The sequence below is a fragment of the Rhinopithecus bieti genome, unplaced genomic scaffold (assembly GCF_001698545.2).
Source record: "Rhinopithecus bieti isolate Rb0 unplaced genomic scaffold, ASM169854v2 scaffold_60909, whole genome shotgun sequence".
Taxonomy (NCBI): Eukaryota; Metazoa; Chordata; class Mammalia; order Primates; family Cercopithecidae; genus Rhinopithecus; species Rhinopithecus bieti.
The window spans coordinates 1,243,617-1,261,881 of record NW_016823619.1 but is presented as its reverse complement, the minus strand read 5'-3'; the positions used below and the strand labels follow the sequence as shown (position 1 = coordinate 1,261,881).

The following is an 18,265-nucleotide window of genomic DNA, read 5'->3' as shown; positions in this document are numbered from 1 at the left end:
CGCCGTCCCACAGCCCCTCTCCCCACCCCACCGCTGCAGCCCCTGAAGCCAGCACCCCCACCCCGGAGCAGTGCAGAGGCTCCTGAGACATGGCAGGGCCCCACGAGCGGTGGGAGGGTCCACCTGGCTTAACAAACGTTCCGGAGGGATTGTGAGCTGCACGCCTTCACCTCTGAGTTGAAAGTACTTCTGCAGTGAGGCACACGTAACCAAAGTTACACAGTGTTGTGTACCAGGTAAAGTGGATCCAAGAAAACCACACGAGTCCCTCACAGACCCCAATCCAAATCTTTACAGTCATTACCCGGAGATGTTTTCTGAGGTCATCTGCTTTCCAGGTATCATCTTTGGTTCTTCTCTAAATAGAAAAGTATAAAGTTAGAAGGTTTAAAGTTTAAACTAATTAATTGTCTGTGCTCTAGTGAGCTGCTTTGCCATTAGGCCGTTTACATCAATGGCAGTTAATTCTTGACATGCCAGAAAATACTTCTCTACTTCCTGGAATAAAAGGTAACAGAAATACAGATTCTTAAAAATTATTCACTAGTCTAAAATGACACATTATTATAAAATGTATCCCTTTGGCTACTTCAAAAACTATTAAATATTACAAAATAAAAGTGAAAACAAGTTACAACAGCAGTTGAACAACAGAGGAAGGACAAATATTCTGTGGGTTTAAAATATCTTGTGTCAGACTGTATTTTCCAAAAACAGCCACAACAGACTCACGTCCCAACTGCTGCGCACAGAAGGAGTCTGTGCTCCTTCCGCGGCTGCTGGGCTCAACCAGGACATAAGGCATCGTGGGCCTCCCAGGACAAAGGGTTTCCACCTGGTCCTCCTGGGCTGCAGATCCAGATACTCCCCTGTGAGGAAGAGAAGCAGCCCTGGGGAGAGGCCCCTGCGGATGCCACAGCCCAGAGGGTCCCTCACAGCCAACACCAGGGCACGTGCATGAGAGGCACAGCTCCCGCGGCCCCCCATGAGTCACCACCTCCCGAACCTCGAGTCTCCCCAGCCGAGGCCCCAGGTATCAGCGACAGAACTAAGCCTGCTGCTGTAAGCTCTCCTGATCCACAGAGTATGTGAGAAAATTAGACGGCGGCTGTTGTCTCACACCACGGCCCTTTACACAGCAACAGCAGCTGGGATGTATGACAGACAGAAACGAGTTTAGCATCTGGTGCGTACCACATGCTATCCTGAGTCAAGCACAATATTTCACTCTCATAACCCTACTAAGAAGGCTATCAGCTCCATTTTTCTAATGAGCACAGTGAGGCATCGCGAGGCTCAGCAGCTTTCAGCTCTGGAGTCCTGCCAAGCGCCAACACACGTCAGGAACGGAACCGACCCCTGTGGAGTGAACGCTCAACAGTCGCCAGGGAAAGCCTGCCCGTCCCTGAGGACACCCGGTCACACTCGTCTGCTGCACTGGGCAACCGGTGGGCCCACAAGCTCACCTGTCTCTCTGGCCCTCACGGGCCCTGTACTTGTATTCAGCAAATAAACGCCAAGCTCCTCACACACACCGAGCACTGCTGCAGAGCCGGGGCTGCGCAGATAAAACCCAAAAAAGGCCCCAGGCCCAAAAATGCCGTCCAACTCCTCTGATGTTTGCTGTTCTCTACCACGAAAGCGTTTGCTCCTCGCTAGATAATCCACCTTTCAAGAGTGATGACATCCCTCCAGCTAAGCCCTCACCTTCCGGAAAGAAAGGCCTGTCTTAGTCCTCTGTCACCAGCACTGCTGAGCATGTCGCAGTGCCTCACCACCAGCCATCAGAGAATCCACACTGTGTGTGCCGGGAAAGGAGGCATCCGGGCAGCCGGCTCACCAGGTATCCAACCGTTCTAAGAATCTGAGGGGGAATACTAAAATAACAAGGTGCCGTGGTCTTAAAACATTTCCACTGACTCTTCAACAACCTTCTTTTACAAGTCAAGCCGATTCCCCTTCCGGTGAACGTGGGCCAGATTCTATGTCACACTCTTCTTCGTTGTCGTCTTTTTGTTTTTCTGACAGTGTCTGGTTCCGTCACCCAGGCTGGAGTGCAGTGGCGCAACCTTGGCTCAAGTCATCCTCCCACCTCAGCCTCCCGAGTAGCTGGGATGACACCTGGCTAATATTTGTATTTTGTAGAGACAGAGTTCCGCCACGTTGCCCAAACTGCTGAGCTCAAGCCGCCCGCCCGGCCACACTTCTGATGAGGAGGGCGGGGTGGAGGCCTAGCTGTGTGCCTTCCTGCTCAGGGTCCCTTCCAGAGCTTCCACCTGGCTGTGGCTCTCACTGCACACCCTGGGAGACGCAGCTGCCATAGCACAAGGATGCCCAAGCACTCCTGGGGAGGCCCAGGCAGAGGTCAGCACCAGCCCACACCTCAGAAGGGCCCCTAAGCCCAACCCAACCTTCAGAGAGCGTGAGGACTGCACCCTAACTCCCCCCATGCCACCCCCAAACCCCAACCCACAGGAACCGGAGGACAGGAAGGGCTGACTGTGCTCTAAGGCAAGGTTGGGACTCCCCTTCTGCACCCTCGCCCCCAGCTGGGGCACCTCCTGTCACACTGCACCACCGCCTCCTGGCAACCCTCGAGATGGTGATTCCGACAAGATCCGTGCTGGTCTCCCTGAGGGGAGCATGAGCTTTGCCAGTGCAGCCACAGCTCCTTCTTCTGTGCTGCTCCCGCTCCACAGCTGCACTGAGGCCTGAACAGAACCTCAGTGCAGAACACACAGGTGCTTATTACCACGCCACAGTAACACTCCAACAACACAGGGTACAACCCTACAACCCCAGTACAACAGAGCTTCATGCCAAACCTAACCGCATATCACCACGCCACAGTAAAATACTCCAACAACACAGGGTACAACCCCACAACCCCAGTACAACAGAGCTTGATGATAAACCTAACTTCAGCTACGCAAAATCAATCAAGGATGATTTCCTGCAGAGAATATACCATAACTATCTAATTTTTCCCTTTGAGAAACACTTCCTTAAAGGTACAAATAAAGGAAGCATTTGGGAGTTTATTTCAAAAAAAAACAGATTTAGTCCAAATGAAAAATGGAAACTTGTCATGGACAAGCCACTAAAACTCTTCCTGGACATGGGAAAATTAGGGCAAACAAAAAAAGCTGTAATACCTCATAAATATATTAAATAATTTTTTTTTGACACACTCTGTCACCCAGGTTAGAGTGCAGTGGCATGATCTCAGCTCACTGCAACCTCCACTTCCTAGGTTCAAGCAATTCTCATGCCTCAGCCTCCCTAGTAGCTGGGATTACAGGCGCCCGCCACCACGCACGGCTAAGTTTCATAATGTTCGTAGAGACGGGGTTTCTCTATGTTGGTCAGGCTGGTTTCGAACTCCCGACCTCAGGTGATCCGCCTACCTCAGCCTCCCAAAGTGCTGGGATTGCAGGTGTGAGCCACCGTGCCTGGCCAACTCTTTTTATTTAAAGTTAACTTCTACAGAAAGGTTTAATATAGGACCTACAAAAGGGCTGAATGGAACCCAGGACACGAGTGACCGGAGAGGGGACGCCCAGGATACTCAGGGACAGTCCAACAAGGAGACCCAGGAGACGTGGGTGCCACACAGAGGGGATCCCAGGACACGAAGGGGCAGTCCAACCAGGGGACGTGGGCGCCACAGGGACACCCGGGACACTCAGGGACAGTCCAACCAGGGGACGTGGGCACCACACACAGGGGATGCTGAGGACATTCAGGGGACACTGGGAAGGCACAAGGCCACCAGCTCAGAATGTGAACAGTAAGTATGCCACAAAACCCATCCAGCGGGGTTTCTTAATGGCTGTTAACATTACTGATGCGGATAAAGTTAAAAACCCTCAAGACAAGAGGTCTCTCACAGAGATCACAGGATTTTTCTTTGGTCTCTAGTTTTCAGGAAGAAAAAAAACAGCCATTTTCTTAAATGCACAGAATGCTGACTACTTTGGAGCACTTAAAACTCAGCTAATATGGACTGTTTACCCTCAAGTTTTCTATCCATGCTGTCTCCCTCTCTAGAGTTTCAAATTGTTCAACAACGATTTACAGCTTCCCTGCTCCGGTGCTGTTGGTCCCCACTTGCCACATGTAAACCACATGCTTCTGCCAAGGCCTTTTACAGACCAACTTGACCAGCCCTCAGACTCTGCCCTATGGAGCAGCCCAGCAATCCATGCTTAAAATCAACTCTTCAAGTATGGAACCGATGGGCAAAGTTCCCCAGTACTCCCATCAGAACAAATCTCAAGCTGGGTACAGGGCGAGACATCAGGAGAGCTAGGCAGCAAAGCCATCAGCATGATTCAGCATGATTCAGCCCACACACTAGTGGATGAGAACTGGAGCCTGCGGTTTTCAGCATCTGCAAGCATGTGTCCTGGGCCGGCATCCTTCGTGCACATGACGAGCAAACAGGAGTTAAGGGGCTGCCTAGCACCAACTCCCCAGGGCCTCTGTCCCTCGATGTACGCTTGATTCACATCAACTAAATCATCAGAACCTTTTCATAACAAAACTCTTTTGAGAACTGTACAGTAAGAACCCTGAACAATGTTTACATCCCTTTGATTTGCCTCCCGAACAAAATAGATCAAACTGATTTAACTCCCCTTCCCCTCAATGCAGGGCTTTAAGGGAATTCTTTTCCCCACTCTCATCTCATCCTGAAATCCAAGGAGAAGTAAACCTGGGCTGAAATCACCTCCAAGGTGCACCATCAGAGGTGGTGGAGCCAAAACATCACTTGCAGGGAGGACACTCATGGCCCAGATGGAAATCAAACTCCACCCCTGTGCCATCTCATCAGACCCACACTCCAAGTGGGTGTGCGGGCTTCCGCGCTCTGTAAGCCAAACAGCAGAAACCCCTGGACCTGACGCTCACTGCTTCTGCCACATAACCTCCGACAGCTGGGCGGACTCCAGCAAGAAGGTGCCACTGGCATCTGCAGCCACCTGTGGACAGTGGGCTTCTCCCCTTGCTTTCCAACCCAGCCTCCTCTTTTAGAAAACACTCGTCAGAGATTAAAATTAAATACTGATTTGAACTAGTTAATTACACATTAGGAAATGTTTAAAGGAAGTTATTTTGGGCCAGGTTTCATGGTGGCTCACACCTGTAATCCTAGCACTTTACCAGGCTGAGGTAGGAAGATTACTTGAGCCCAGGAGTTCAAGACCAGCCAGGGCAACACAGCAAGACCCCATCTCTATTAAAAAAAGAACATTCAGCCAAGCACGGTGGTTCAACTGTAGTCCCAGCTACTCAGGAGGCTAAGATGGGAGGATCACTGGAGCCCAGGAGGTCAAGGCTGCAGTGAGCTGTGATAACACCACTGCACTCCAGCCCAGGTGACACAGCGAGACTCCATCTGTATTAAATAATAAACCGATGAAAGCGTCACCAGATGCCACTATTTCTGCTTCTAACATGTTTCTAAATCCATTCTTCCTTCCAGTGCCACCACCATAAATCCATTCTGGACCTTCAGGATGACCACTAGCTCTGTGCAAAGCAGCAAAGGCACCATCCAGCCTGAGTCCCCACACGACGAAGACACGGTGGCCCAGCCCTATGACATTCACCTACATGAACCCAGTGGTATAGCACTGACGTCCACATACATCGTCATCCTGTTTCCTGCATGACACTGAGAAAGAAAAGAAACTAATCTGAGGAATGTGAGCTCCTTTAAATGTTTAGATCCAGAGTCACTGAAATGTGACAGTGGTCACGTCTCACTCCCTGCCACACCCGGAGCTAACAACGTCCCGCTCCCCCCACCACCACCCGGAGCTAAGGACGTCCCGCTCCCCCCCCAACACCCGGAGCTAAGGACGTCCCGCTTCCCCCACCAACACCCGGAGCTAAGGACGTCCCGCTCCCCCCCAACACCCGGAGCTAAGGACGTCCCGCTTCCCCCTCCAACACCCGGAGCTAAGGACGTCCCACTCCCTCCCCAACACCCGGAGCTAAGGACGTCCCCCTTCCCCCCCCACACCCGGAGCTAAGGACGTCCCGCTTCCCCCCCCACACCCGGAGCTAAGGACGTCCCCTCGGCTCCCACTGCCCCAACCCAGAGCTAAGGACGTCCCGCTCCCCCTCACACACCCCAGCTAAGGACGTCCCACTACCCCCCACACCCAGAGCTAAGGACGTCCCACTACCACCCCCACACCCAGAGCTAAGGACGTCCCGCTCCCCCCCCACACCCGGAGCTAAGGACGTCCTGCTCCCCCCTCCACACCCGGAGCTAAGGACGTCCTGCTCCCCCCCCCACACCCAGAGCTAAGGACGTCCGGCTCCCACCCACACCCGGAGCTAAATAAGCCGCCTGCTTTATGACCTCTTGACTCAGCATCACCACCAACAGCCATATTACTATTATTCTTATTAGAGAAAGGGTCTCATTCTGCCACCCAGGCTGGATTGCAGTGGTGCTATCATAGCTCACTACAGCCTCGACCTCCTGTGCTCAAGCAATCCTCCCACCTCAGCCTCCTGAGCAGCTGGGGCCACAGAATAGCACACAATGCCCAGGCTTTTTTTTTTTTTTCTTCAGAGATAGGGTCTTGCTATGTTGCCCAAGCTGGCCTTGAACTCCTATCCTCAAACAGTCCTCCCACCTCAGCCTCCCAAAGTACCAGGATTAGAGACATGAGCCGCCACACCTGGCCAATAGCCATAAATTAACCTACCGATGTCATACACTGGACACCAGAACTCATAACCTACAGTTCAGTGATGTATAACCAATCAATCATCAATAATCAATGTCACTTCTGTAAACCAATGGGAATTCTTGACAAAGTATTTTGTAATCCTCCCCTCTGCTGATTTGCCCTTTTCTCTTAAACACTCGAGCCTCTCCTCTGTTCTCTGGAGCACCTGCCAGTATTTCCCAGGCTGTGGCCCTGATAGTCTCTATAATTAATTTTGCCTGAATTTTCTTTAGGTTAACGACACCAACGTGAATTCTCAGACTTACAGACTGGAATGAGCAGGGCCACTAATGGCCAGAGCAGTGTGCTCCACTCACCGGGTATGGCAACGCACCAACCTAGGGCCCACGCTAAAAGACCCAGAGTGCAAGGCTGGCTCCCACCTTTAGGACTGAGACACAATTTACCTTTTGCTGTCCTCGTTTTTTTCAAAATTCTTTACACTTTAATTTTTAAGTTATCAAATTACTTAGGGCCAAATTATGAAATGCAGTCTATCCAGGTCTTCATTCTATTACCTGACTGTGTAACTGACGCTCCCTGGTAGGAAAAGTGCTCCCAAGAAAACGGAAACTAAGAAAACTAGGATGATCAGTTTCCATCGCTGAATTCAAGGTTATTCCCTACAGTCACCGTAATTCACTCACCTAGGCCCTGGCTGGTGACCACGCCGACTGTTTCTAACACTCCGTACTCTGTGTGACAAATGTGGCTGCAGGGAGCACCCGTGTTTTCGGTATGCATGTATTTGCAGATTCAAGTCCCATTTGCGAGCTGCTATGTCAAAGCGGCAGATGCCTAAAATGCAGACTGCGCTGAGTCTACTTTGTAGACAGAGCTGACCTCAGGCTGATTCCTTTCTAGACTTGGCTGACGACAGATGAGAAGTGTGGGTAACGGGATGCCAGACGTTGGAGTGGTGAAACAGATTTCATTCTGTAACTGCAGGCAGGACAGGAAACAGCTGAGCTCCATTTCTGTTTGCACTGAGGTGAGCGAGTGTTTTAGGGGAGAACCTGGACTAGGGGAGCTCAAGTGAAAAATTACAAAGGCTGGTCAGTGTAACTGAGATTAGGCTCGCTGTGTCTGCTAGCTGATATAATTACAGCAGTTAGGATTCTGTCTTCCCAGAGAGACCGGAACAGAGGCCCTCCTGTCCTTTCTGCTCTTTTCAAAGACACTCCTGAATTGCAGATTTAGAGACATCTCAAAGGGACAGAGAAGGATTCATAATTTAAGCCCTTTTAAACTCTCTTTAAAAAGGATGTCAGGGACTTATCCTCAGTTGTTGGCTAAAACAGTAAATTATTCTGATAGCCCTGAGCTCTTCCAGACAACCCTGAGCTGGGCTGTCCCAGAGTTGAGCCTTAGGCTGCTAGGAGCTGTGTTAAACTTTCGTCAAGAATCAGCACAGGGCTTTGAATGGAGAGTTCACGCCAGAGTTTCTGCGGTTCTCAGGAGGAACCCCACAAGCGGATTAGTGAGGACCAGCCTTGGAAATCCCACCCTATCTACTCTAAAACATTCAGCCTTTCTAAAAACAGAATGAAACGGCATTGCACTGTACCTAAACAGTTCACATCACTAGTACATATCTCACATCAAAATAAAAAGGGTAGAAATTTATTTTAAACTAAGAATAACCTAAAACACAAACATACATGTTTACATTTTTCAAGCTATGATAAATAAATTTCATAACAATAAACTCACACATTACCTATCAATTGTTTGGTATGTAACAAAAAAACTTAGAAATTTCTAAAATTTTCATTGACCATAAAAATTAATAGTCATATGCATTGTAAGTAAGATAAAGAGTTTTTTAAGAGCTAATATTAAAGAAAATTGTCACCATGCAGGCAGGTATAAAGCCTGCAAAGACACCATTAAGTTTTTTTCAACAGCTCGACATACTGAAACTTGGTATGATCTCAGTACAAATAAAGAACATAAAACTATTTATATTCATGATATCAATTATGTGAGCAGCTAAGTACAATGAAACAAACTGAAGGAAAAGCTTGGTGTGCACTAAAAGCTATGATACCAGCTGGGCAGGGTGGGTCACGCCTGTCATCCCAGCACTTTGGGAGACTGAGGCAGGCGAATCACCTGAGGTCAAGAGTTCCAGACAAGCCTAGCCAACATGGTGAAACCGTCTCTACTAAAAATACAAAAAAAATTAGCCCAGCATAGTGGCACGTGCCTGTAGTAATCTCAGCTACTTGCGAGGCTGAGGCAGGAGAATTGCTTGAACCCAGGAGGCGGAGATTGGAGTGAGCTGAGATCACGCCACTGCACTCCAGCCTGGGGGACAAGAGCGAGACTTCGTTTCAAAAAAAAAACAAACAAAAAACAAAACAAAAAAAACTCTAATACCAAAATAATCCAATACAATTGTATTCCAATAGTCTCATGAAAACTTTATCCTTCCCCTTACCTTATGAAATAGACTATACTAATTAATTCTCTATCACAGCATAATAAATACATAATTAGATTATAATGACCCATGGGTTAACTTTCTAAAAAGTTAAAGACCGATTTGCAATTGAGAACCTATTACAGGAATTGATTAGTTGCCATGAAATATCCAGCTCTGAGGTTCTGTTGCTTTTGCTACTTTAAAAATGTTTATTTACTGGCCGGGCACAGTGGCTCATGCCTATAATCCCAGCACTTTGAGAGGCCGAGGCAGGTGGATCAAGACCAGCCTGGCCAACATGATGAAATCCTGTCTCTGCTAAAAATACAAAAATTAGCTGGGCGTGATGGCACACATCTGTAATCCCAGCTACCTGGGAGGCTGAGACAGGAGGATCACTTGAACCTGGGAGGTGGAGGTTGCAGTGAGCTGAGATCATGCCATTGCACTCCAGCGTGGGCAACAGAGCGAGACTGTTTCAAAAAAAAAAGAAGTTTATTCATTAAATATGTATCAGAATAAAACCCCAAGTGATGGTCAAATGTCAAAAATAACAAATGGAAAAAGATCTATAACAAACTACATCCATATTCAGAACATCACAGATAAAGATCCTAAATCTTCCGGAGAGAAAGAAAATGTTACAAAGATATCTCATCAGTCAAACACACTGCTAGAAGACAAAAAGCATACCATCTTCAAAGTTCTGGGAAATTATTTTGCTCTTAGAATTCTATGCTGAGCCAAACTCTTAAACAATCTATCAGCATAATAAGGATATTCTTAGGGCATACAGTTTTCTTCCCACATATACTCTTGTCTAAAAAGGTATGCGATAGGCCAGGCATGGTGGCTCACACCTGTAGTCCCAGCACTTTGGGAGGCCGAGGCAAGAACGCCGCTTGAGCCTGAGACGTGGAGGCTGCAGTGAGCCGTGAGCTCGCCACTGCACTCCAGCCTGGGTGAAACAGCAAGACTCTGTCTCAAAAAAAAGAAAAGAAAAAGGTATGTGAGGATATACTCCATTGGAAAAAGCAGGGAGATTTCAAAAAAGAGGAAGACACTTGATCCAAGAAACAGTAGGCCTAACCCGGAAGCACAATGAGATAGAACTCCCAGGTCATAGCTCTGTGCAGGTCTAGAAAACAGTTTGTCCTGATGAGGACATAAAGTCAGTGAGCTCTTGGAAGAATTTCTTTTAAGAGGATTTCATTAAACAGATAATATGACATTAATAAGCTAGAAGACATCCTAGGGTTTAAAATTTTAAACAGCATATGTTCTTTTTTGCCAAAAAGAAAAAAAAAAGGCAAATAGGGCCATTTAAGAAAGACATGGTCCAAATATGAAGCAAAAACCATTGTGGTACATTAACTGAATATAAGAAAAGATGACCCCTTTGACCCTGACACCAGACAGGGTCAGGAAATTACTGGGTTTTGGGAGAAATGGAGAGTGTAGGGCAGTAGCTTCCTAATCTTAACTAGGGGAAAGTTAAAAAATATTATCTAAGGTTGGCTGGGCGTGGTGGCTCACGCCTGTAATCCCAGCACTTTGGGAGGCCAAGGCAAGCGCATCACCTGAGGTCGGGAGTTCGAGACCAGCCTGACCAACATGGAGAAAGCCCATCTCTACTAAAAATACAAAAATTAGCCAGGCATGGTGGCGCATGTTTGTAATCCCAGCTACTCGGGAGGCTGAGGCAGGAAAATCGCTAGAACCCGGGAGTTGGAGGTTGCAGTAAGCAGAGATCCGGCTACTGTACTCCAGCCTGGGCGACAGAGGGGAATTATCTTTAAAAAAAAAAACAAAAACAAAACCGAAGTCAGGAGATCGAGACCATCCTGGCCAACATGGTGAAACCTCATCTCTACTAAAAATACAAAAAATTAGCTGGGCGTGCTGGCGCACGCCTGTAATCCCAGCTACTCAGGAGGCTGAGGCAGGAGAATCGCTTGAACCCTGGAGGCGGAGGTTGCAGTGAGCCAAGTTCGCGCCACTGCACCCCAGGCTGGTGACAGAGTGAGACTCCGTCTCAAAAACAACAACAACAACAACAACAAAACACCCTAAGGTTGATGTAACAGAAAATACAAATTAAGGAATATTATTCAACACATAAAGGTAAGTGATAGGGGAAAAATAATAGGAGTGAAAGTAGAAGAAAATGTATGCAAACTAAATTATTCATCTTTTGGTGGGGAATCAATAGACAACAGAATAATACAGTAATATCTAACATTTATTGAGTGTTAATGAAAGCAGGCATTGGTTTGGTCTATGCACTTTTACACATAGTATCTCACTTAATCTTCTTAAACACCCTATAATGCTGCCGTTATTATTGTGCCCACTGAATGAACTAGGAAACAAGAGCTGTTAAGTAATTTTGCCAAGGTCATACAAGTAAAAACAAAAGCCGGAATTCAAACTCAGGCACCCAGGCTGCACTCTCAACCTCTTAAACTGTGACAAGTCATATTTAAACTTAAATCAGCTAAAATTGAATAAAATTTTAAACGTGGCTCCTCCGCCACCCCGGCCCCGCAGCAGGGGCCGAGGCCGCCCCCAGGCTGGGCGCGAGAGACCGGCCGCGGCGGCGACCGCAGGGCTGAGGCTGCACACACCGCCTCTCCCGAACGCCGGGAGCCCGGAGACCGGCCAGCCCTCGCGCCAACGGACAGCTGCGCCTCCATATGCCTTCCTGCCTCGGTGGCACCCCGGCTCCTCCGGGAAGCCCCGGCCCGGTCGAGCGAACCGCTGCGCAGAGGGAGGGCGGCGGCGGCGCTGCTAGCGACGCTCGGCGGAGTCCGCGAAGCTCCACCACCCCTCGCCCAGACCCAGCGCCCCACCGACCTTTCCGGGTTCCATTGCTTCTCGCAGGCCCCGGGCAGCCGCGGTGTCCTAGGCCCAGGGCAGCCGCGGTGTCCTCGGCCCCGGCCAGGCGCGGCCCACCCCAAGGAGGCCACCTGTAGCCGCGCACACTTCGGGAGGCGCGTCCCAACGCCTAGCAACCGGCAGGCAGGAGCAGCAGAGGGCCGAGCGGCCCTGCCCAGCGTGCCCTGCGGTCTCTCACAGTGCGCCTGCGCATTCCCGGCATTTTTAACACCTGGCAGGCAGGAGCAGGGGAAGGCCGAGTGGTCGCTGCTCGGCGGGTCCGCGGCCCCTCCCAATGCGCCTGCGCTTCCCGGGCTCCTAGCAACCGCCAGGCAGGAGCAGCAGAGGACCGAGCGGTCGTTGGTCTCCCCAAGGGTCAGGTGCAGTACCGTGACTTGGGGTGCAGGGGCTCTCGTCTCGCCCCAACCCGCCCTGGATTCCCGCGGGACCGGACCGACAGTCGGGGAAGATAAAAAGGGAGAGCAGATCTTGGGAAGAGCTTTACATTTGAATAAGGCTTTACACTTAACCGATTATATTCCCATATGTCGTCTTTTGATAAAAACAAGCAGTAAGGTAGGCAGGACTCAACGTTGAGAGACTATTTTTATACAACACGTAAGGGAAAATCAAAAAATCTCAGGACCCCGAACTCCTTCAGCCAAAGGGAAAGTTGGGCCGGAAAGCCTGAAACCGCCTTTCCAAAATTATGACTAAGACAGTGAAAGAGATGTAACTTAACCCACAGCACCTTGCTTCTAACCTCCAAGATGTGCTTGTTCCTTCCTGGCAGTAGGCTGAACTAACTTTGGGAGAAACTTAGTTTATAGTTTATAAACACAGAGTTAACAATCCTTTCCCAAAGCAGGCCTTCTTCTTGTCTGGGAACTTGATTGCCTTTGTAGGGCTGATGTTAGCCACGAGATTACAAATTATGGTTTAGAAGTCATGCAGCTGGAGGCTACAATATTCTGACCCTCCCTAAACTGCTCCTAAGATCAGTGTTTGAGATATTTTGCAGACCCTGAACTTCATGGATCAGCTGGCACCACCCAGATCAATAAACTGGCTCATCTGACCTTGTGGCTCCTCACCCAGGAACTGATGGGGGCAAGAAGACAGCTTTGACTCCCTATGATTTCATCTCTGACCAATCAGCACTCCTGGCTCACTGGTTTACCCCAACCCAAGTTACCCTTGAAAACTCTGATCCCTGAATGCTTCAATGCTTGAGGAGACCGATTTGAGTAATAATAAAACTCTAGTCTCCTGCACAGCCAGCTCTGCGTGAATTACTCTTTCTCTATTGCAATTCCCCTATCTTGATCAGCTCTGTCTAGGCAGCGGGCAAGGTGAACCCCTTGGGTGGTTACAAGCCGAGTCACCCAACACCCTCTTCCAAATGCACAGCTGTTGCTTCCCAAGCTGCAAGGCTCCTGCCAGCCAGGCCCCCGTGAAGGCAGGGCCGGGCACCTCGGCCGCCACAAGTCTCCCAGGCGTAAATGTTTTGCTGGCCTGGAAACCTTTCAAGATGTGTGTCCTCCTTTAAACAAAGACATGGCAATTGTAACTTTAGATCTGCAGTTTAAGTCTGAAACCACCTCTGCAAGAATTAGAACTGAGAAAATTATGACAGTGAAAGAGATCTGACCTGACTCCATCTTGCTTGTAACCTCCAAGCTGTCCTTGTCCATTCCTGGTTGTTGGATAGTTTAACTTTGAAAGAAAGGTAACAGCCCTTTCCCAAAATGAACCCCTTCTTTTTCTGTTTTTTATTATTATACTTTAAATTCGGGGTACATGTGCAGAACGTGAAGGTTTGTTACATAGGTATACATGTGCCATGGTGGTTTGCTGCACCCATCAACCCATCATCTACATTAGGTATTTCTCCTAATGCTCTCCCTCTCCTATCCCCCCACCCCTCGACAGGCCCTATGTGTGATGTTCCCCTCCCTGTATCCATGTGTTCTCATTATTCAACTCCCACTTATGAGTGAGAACATGTGGTGTTTGGTTTTCTGTTCTTGTGATAGTTTGCTGAGAATGATGCAAACCCCCTTCTTGCTGGGGACTAGATGGCCTTTGGAGGACTAACAAATTAGCCATGAGATCAGAAATTACGGTTTAGGAGTCCTGCAGCTAAAGGCCACAAGATTCTAAACCTCCCCAATTACTCCTATGGATAACATCACTGTTGTAAAACCTAAGATTGGTGCCTGAGACATTTTCAGTCCCTGTACTCAATGGGTCGGCTGGTGTAACCTGGATGGATAAATTGGCTCATCTGGTCTTGTGGCCCCCACTCAGGAACTGACTCAGCACAAGAAGACAGCTTCGACTGCCCGATTTCATCTCCAATCCTACCTATCAGCGCTCCCCACTTCTCAACCCCCCCACCCACTAAATGATCCTTAAAACTCCAATCCTCAAATTTTGGGGGACACTGATTTGAGCACTAATAAAACTCTGGGCCGGGCGTGGTGGCTCATGCCTGTAATCCCAGCACTGTGGGAGGCTGAGGCAGGCAGATCACCTGAGGTCAGGAGTTCGAGACCAGCCTGATCAACATGAAGAAACTCCGTCTCTACTAAAAATACAAACTTAGCCAGGCATGGTGACACATGCCTGTAATCCCAGCTACTCAGGGGCTGAGGCAGGAGAATCTCTTGAACCCGGGAAGGGGAGGTTGTGGTGAGCCGAGATTGCGCCATTGCACTCCAGCCTGAGGAACAAGACCAAAACTCCATCTCAAAAAAGACAAAACAAACAAACAAAAACTGGTCTCCCATACAGCTGGCTCTGCATGAATTAAACTCTCTCTCCATTGCAATTCCCTATCTTAATAAATCAGCTCTGTCTGAGCAGCAGGCAAGGAGTACCTGTTGGGCGGTTACAAGTGCAGCTCATAAAAACTAAGGTCTAAAACGAAAGACTGTTCAACTTCACACTGATAAAGTAGATTACAAGTGTGGACAAAAAGAGTCAACTCAGTAAAATACTTGGAGAGATTTATCCTGGGCCAAATATGAGTGACCAATGGCCCATGACACAGCCCCAGGAGAGCCTGAGGACATGTGGCCAAGGTGGTCAGGGTACAAGTCGGTTTTATACATTTTAAGGAGACATGAGACATCAATCAATACATCTAAGATGTACATTGGTTCATCTGGAAAGGGGGGACAAGAAGGTGGGACAGTATGGCATCTTCAAAGTCACAGTCTGATTCAAAAGTCTCTGATTGGCAGTTAGTTGAAAGAGTTATTATCAATAGAAAAGACCAGGCACAGTGGCTCACGCCTGTAATCCCAGCACTTTGGGAGGCCAAGGTGGGCGGATCACGAGGTCATGAGATGGAGACCATCCTGGCTAACACAGTAAAACCCCGTCTCTACTAAAAATACAAAAAATTAGCTGGGCATGGTGGCGGGTGCCTGTAGTCCCACCTACTCAGGAGGCTGAGGCAGGAGAATGGCGTGAACCCGGGAGGCAGAGCTTGCAGTGAGCCGAGACTCCGTCTCAATAAATAAATAAATAAATAAATAAATAAATAAATAAATAAATAAATAAAAAGGAATGTATGGGTTACCACAGGTTGTGGAGACCAAGAAAACCTTGATCACCACGTGCAGATGAGGCCTCCGGGTAGCAGGCTTCAGAGAGAATCGATGGTAAATGCTTCTTACCAGACTTAACCCCGCTCCATCTGTGATTCAAAAAGGGAGGAGGGTATCATGAGGCATGTCCNATAAATAAATAAATAAATAAATAAAAGGAATGTATGGGTTACCACAGGTTGTGGAGACCAAGAAAACCTTGATCACCACGTGCAGATGAGGCCTCCGGGTAGCAGGCTTCAGAGAGAATCGATGGTAAATGCTTCTTACCAGACTTAACCCCGCTCCATCTGTGATTCAAAAAGGGAGGAGGGTATCATGAGGCATGTCCGTCTCCCTCTTTCCATCATGTCCTGAACTAGTCTTCAGGTTAAGTTTGGAATGCCCTTGGCCAAGGAGGAGTGGTGCATTCGGATGGTTGGGGGGGGTCTTAGAATTTTATTTTTGGTTTACATCCTCCCCTTGTGGCCAACATTTGTCAGAGGCAACACCAGTGGCCACCGAGCTTCTATTTTGTTCCATAGCATTGCCAGGGTGACATGGCGGCCTGCCCTGGATCTGTCCTGTCTCTTGATAGGACACCCTATGGCCAAGAGACTTAGAGTCAAAAGACTTGTAGCCAATTAAAATGTTCTAGGCCAAATGGGAATGGACACAGACAAGCATTCATTAACCCTTAAAACTTAAGTAAAAGCCAACAAAAGCCAAGGGCGCAGGTACAAACCTGACCGAACTACTGCAGTCTTGGTTTTAGTTATAGACTTGCAGTAACCAGCTATACAGAACATAAGCATTGATAAAACCTGTTAAGCTGAGGATTTTTAGAGACTTTTGTTGTGCTGCAATGCTTTTATGGTCCTTTAGTAATCTGTCCTATAACAGCTGATAAACTTTTAATTTTTATTTTATTTTATTTTTTTGAGATGAAGTCTCACTCTGGTCCCCCAGGCTGGAGTGTAGGGGCACGATCTCAGCTCACTGCAACCTCTGCCTCCAGGGTTCAAGCGATTCTCCTACCTCAGCCTCCCGAGTAGCTGGGATTGCAGGCGCCCTTCCACCACGCCTGGCTAATTTTTGTATTTTTGGCAGAGACAGGGTTTCACCATGTTGGCCAGGCTGGTCTCAAACTCCTGACATTGTGATCCACCCACCTCAGCCTCCCAAAGTGCTGGGATTACAGGTGTGAGCCACCACGGCTGGCCGGTCTGAACTAATTCTCTCCCTCAAAACCAGCCCTTACAGGCTGGGCGCGGTGGCTCACACCTGTAATCCCAACACTTTGGGAGGCCAAGGTGGGCAGATCACAAGGTCAGGAATTCCAGACCAGGCTGGCCAACATGGTAAAACCTCGTCTCCACTCAAAAAACAAAAATTAGCCAGGTGTGGTGGCGGGCACCTGCAATCCCAGCTACTCGGGAGGCTGAGGCAGGAGAAACGCTTGAAACTAGGAGGCAGAGGTGAGCCAAAATCAGGCCACTGCATTCCAGCCTGGGCAACAAGAGCAAAACTCCATTAAAACAAAACAAACAAACAAACAAACACAAACAAAACCAGCCCTTACAATCTCAGGCACCCAGCTATTCTGCTAAAGTCCCTGGTCCTAGAGAGAGGGTGCTTGTATAGTCTTAGCAGCGGGGCATTGGCCATGAAAACCAGGCAGGCACAGTGGAATGCCCAAGGGCCAGTACCATATCTCTCCAGAATTCCATGATTCTGGCTTCCTTGGAGGTAAAACAAGAAGAGATAAATAACATTAATAATTTGACAATCAAAGGGTATTTGTGTGTTAGAACAGAAAAATGAACCTATTCTGCTGGGGCACCAACTATAAATATGGAGAAAAATTATAGCCTGGTGTTGTTTAGAGGATTCTTGCAGCCCAGAGATAATTCGTGATTCAATCTGCACTCAAAAACAGAAGTCACGACTGTCATCAGTAACAAGTGTTATACTTTTCATTTGACTCAATTTCTCTCTAGCTCTCCTCTTCTAACAGACATTATAGAAAGACCAATTTCTGTGGAAAAATATGTCTTAGTCTTATTACACTTGGCCTGATTATTTGCATAAAGTGCAGCAAGAACCAATTGACTATAAAGGCTCTTTTTAAGTTGGCTTTGCTAGAACTTTATCTAAAAATACGTTATTCTTTTTTTTTTTTTTTGAGACAGTTTTGCTCTTGTTACCCAGACTGGAGCACAATGGTACGATCTTGGCTCACTGCAACCTCTCTGCCTCCTGGGTTCAAGCAATTCTCCTGCCTCAGCCCATCAGTTTTCATTTTATTTCTTTTTTTTTTTTTTGAGACGGAGTCTTGCTCTGTCACCCAGGCTGGAGTGCAGTGGCCAGATTTCAGCTCACTGCAAGGTCCACCTCCCGGGTTTACACCATTCTCCTGCCTCAGCCTCCCGAGTAGCTGGGACTACAGGCACCCGCCACCTCGCCCAGCTAGATTTTTGTATTTTTTTAGTAGAGATGGGGTTTCACCGTGTTAGCCAGGATGGTCTTGATCTCCTGACCTCGTGATCCCCCCGTCTCGGCCTCCCAAAGTGCTGGGATTACAGGCTTGAGCCACCGCGCCCGGCCCTATT

At 48.3% G+C, this 18,265-nt stretch overlaps 1 protein-coding gene across 12 annotated transcripts in view; it reads right to left on the bottom strand.

Moving 5' to 3' along the window:
* Positions 1-18,265, bottom strand: part of DYNC2I1 (dynein 2 intermediate chain 1) — a 138,315-nt gene that overhangs the window by 93,332 nt on the left and 26,718 nt on the right. For 7 of the 12 annotated variants that reach the window (XR_001883246.1, XR_001883247.1, XR_001883248.1 and 4 more), the window contains exons 1-4: positions 12,037-12,269; positions 7,400-7,694; positions 733-869; positions 305-358 (exon numbers count right to left, since the gene is read on the bottom strand). Coding sequence is in view for 8 of the 12 variants with exons in the window: in XM_017861660.1 (XP_017717149.1) it covers positions 305-358; positions 733-869; positions 7,400-7,496 (288 nt within the window). In the remaining 4 variants the exon portion in view is untranslated. Of the gene's footprint in view, positions 1-304; positions 359-732; positions 870-5,619; positions 5,813-7,399; positions 7,695-12,036; positions 12,270-18,265 lie in introns of those variants that run through there. The other 5 variants (XM_017861664.1, XM_017861662.1, XM_017861665.1 and 2 more) reach the window with 5 other exon arrangements.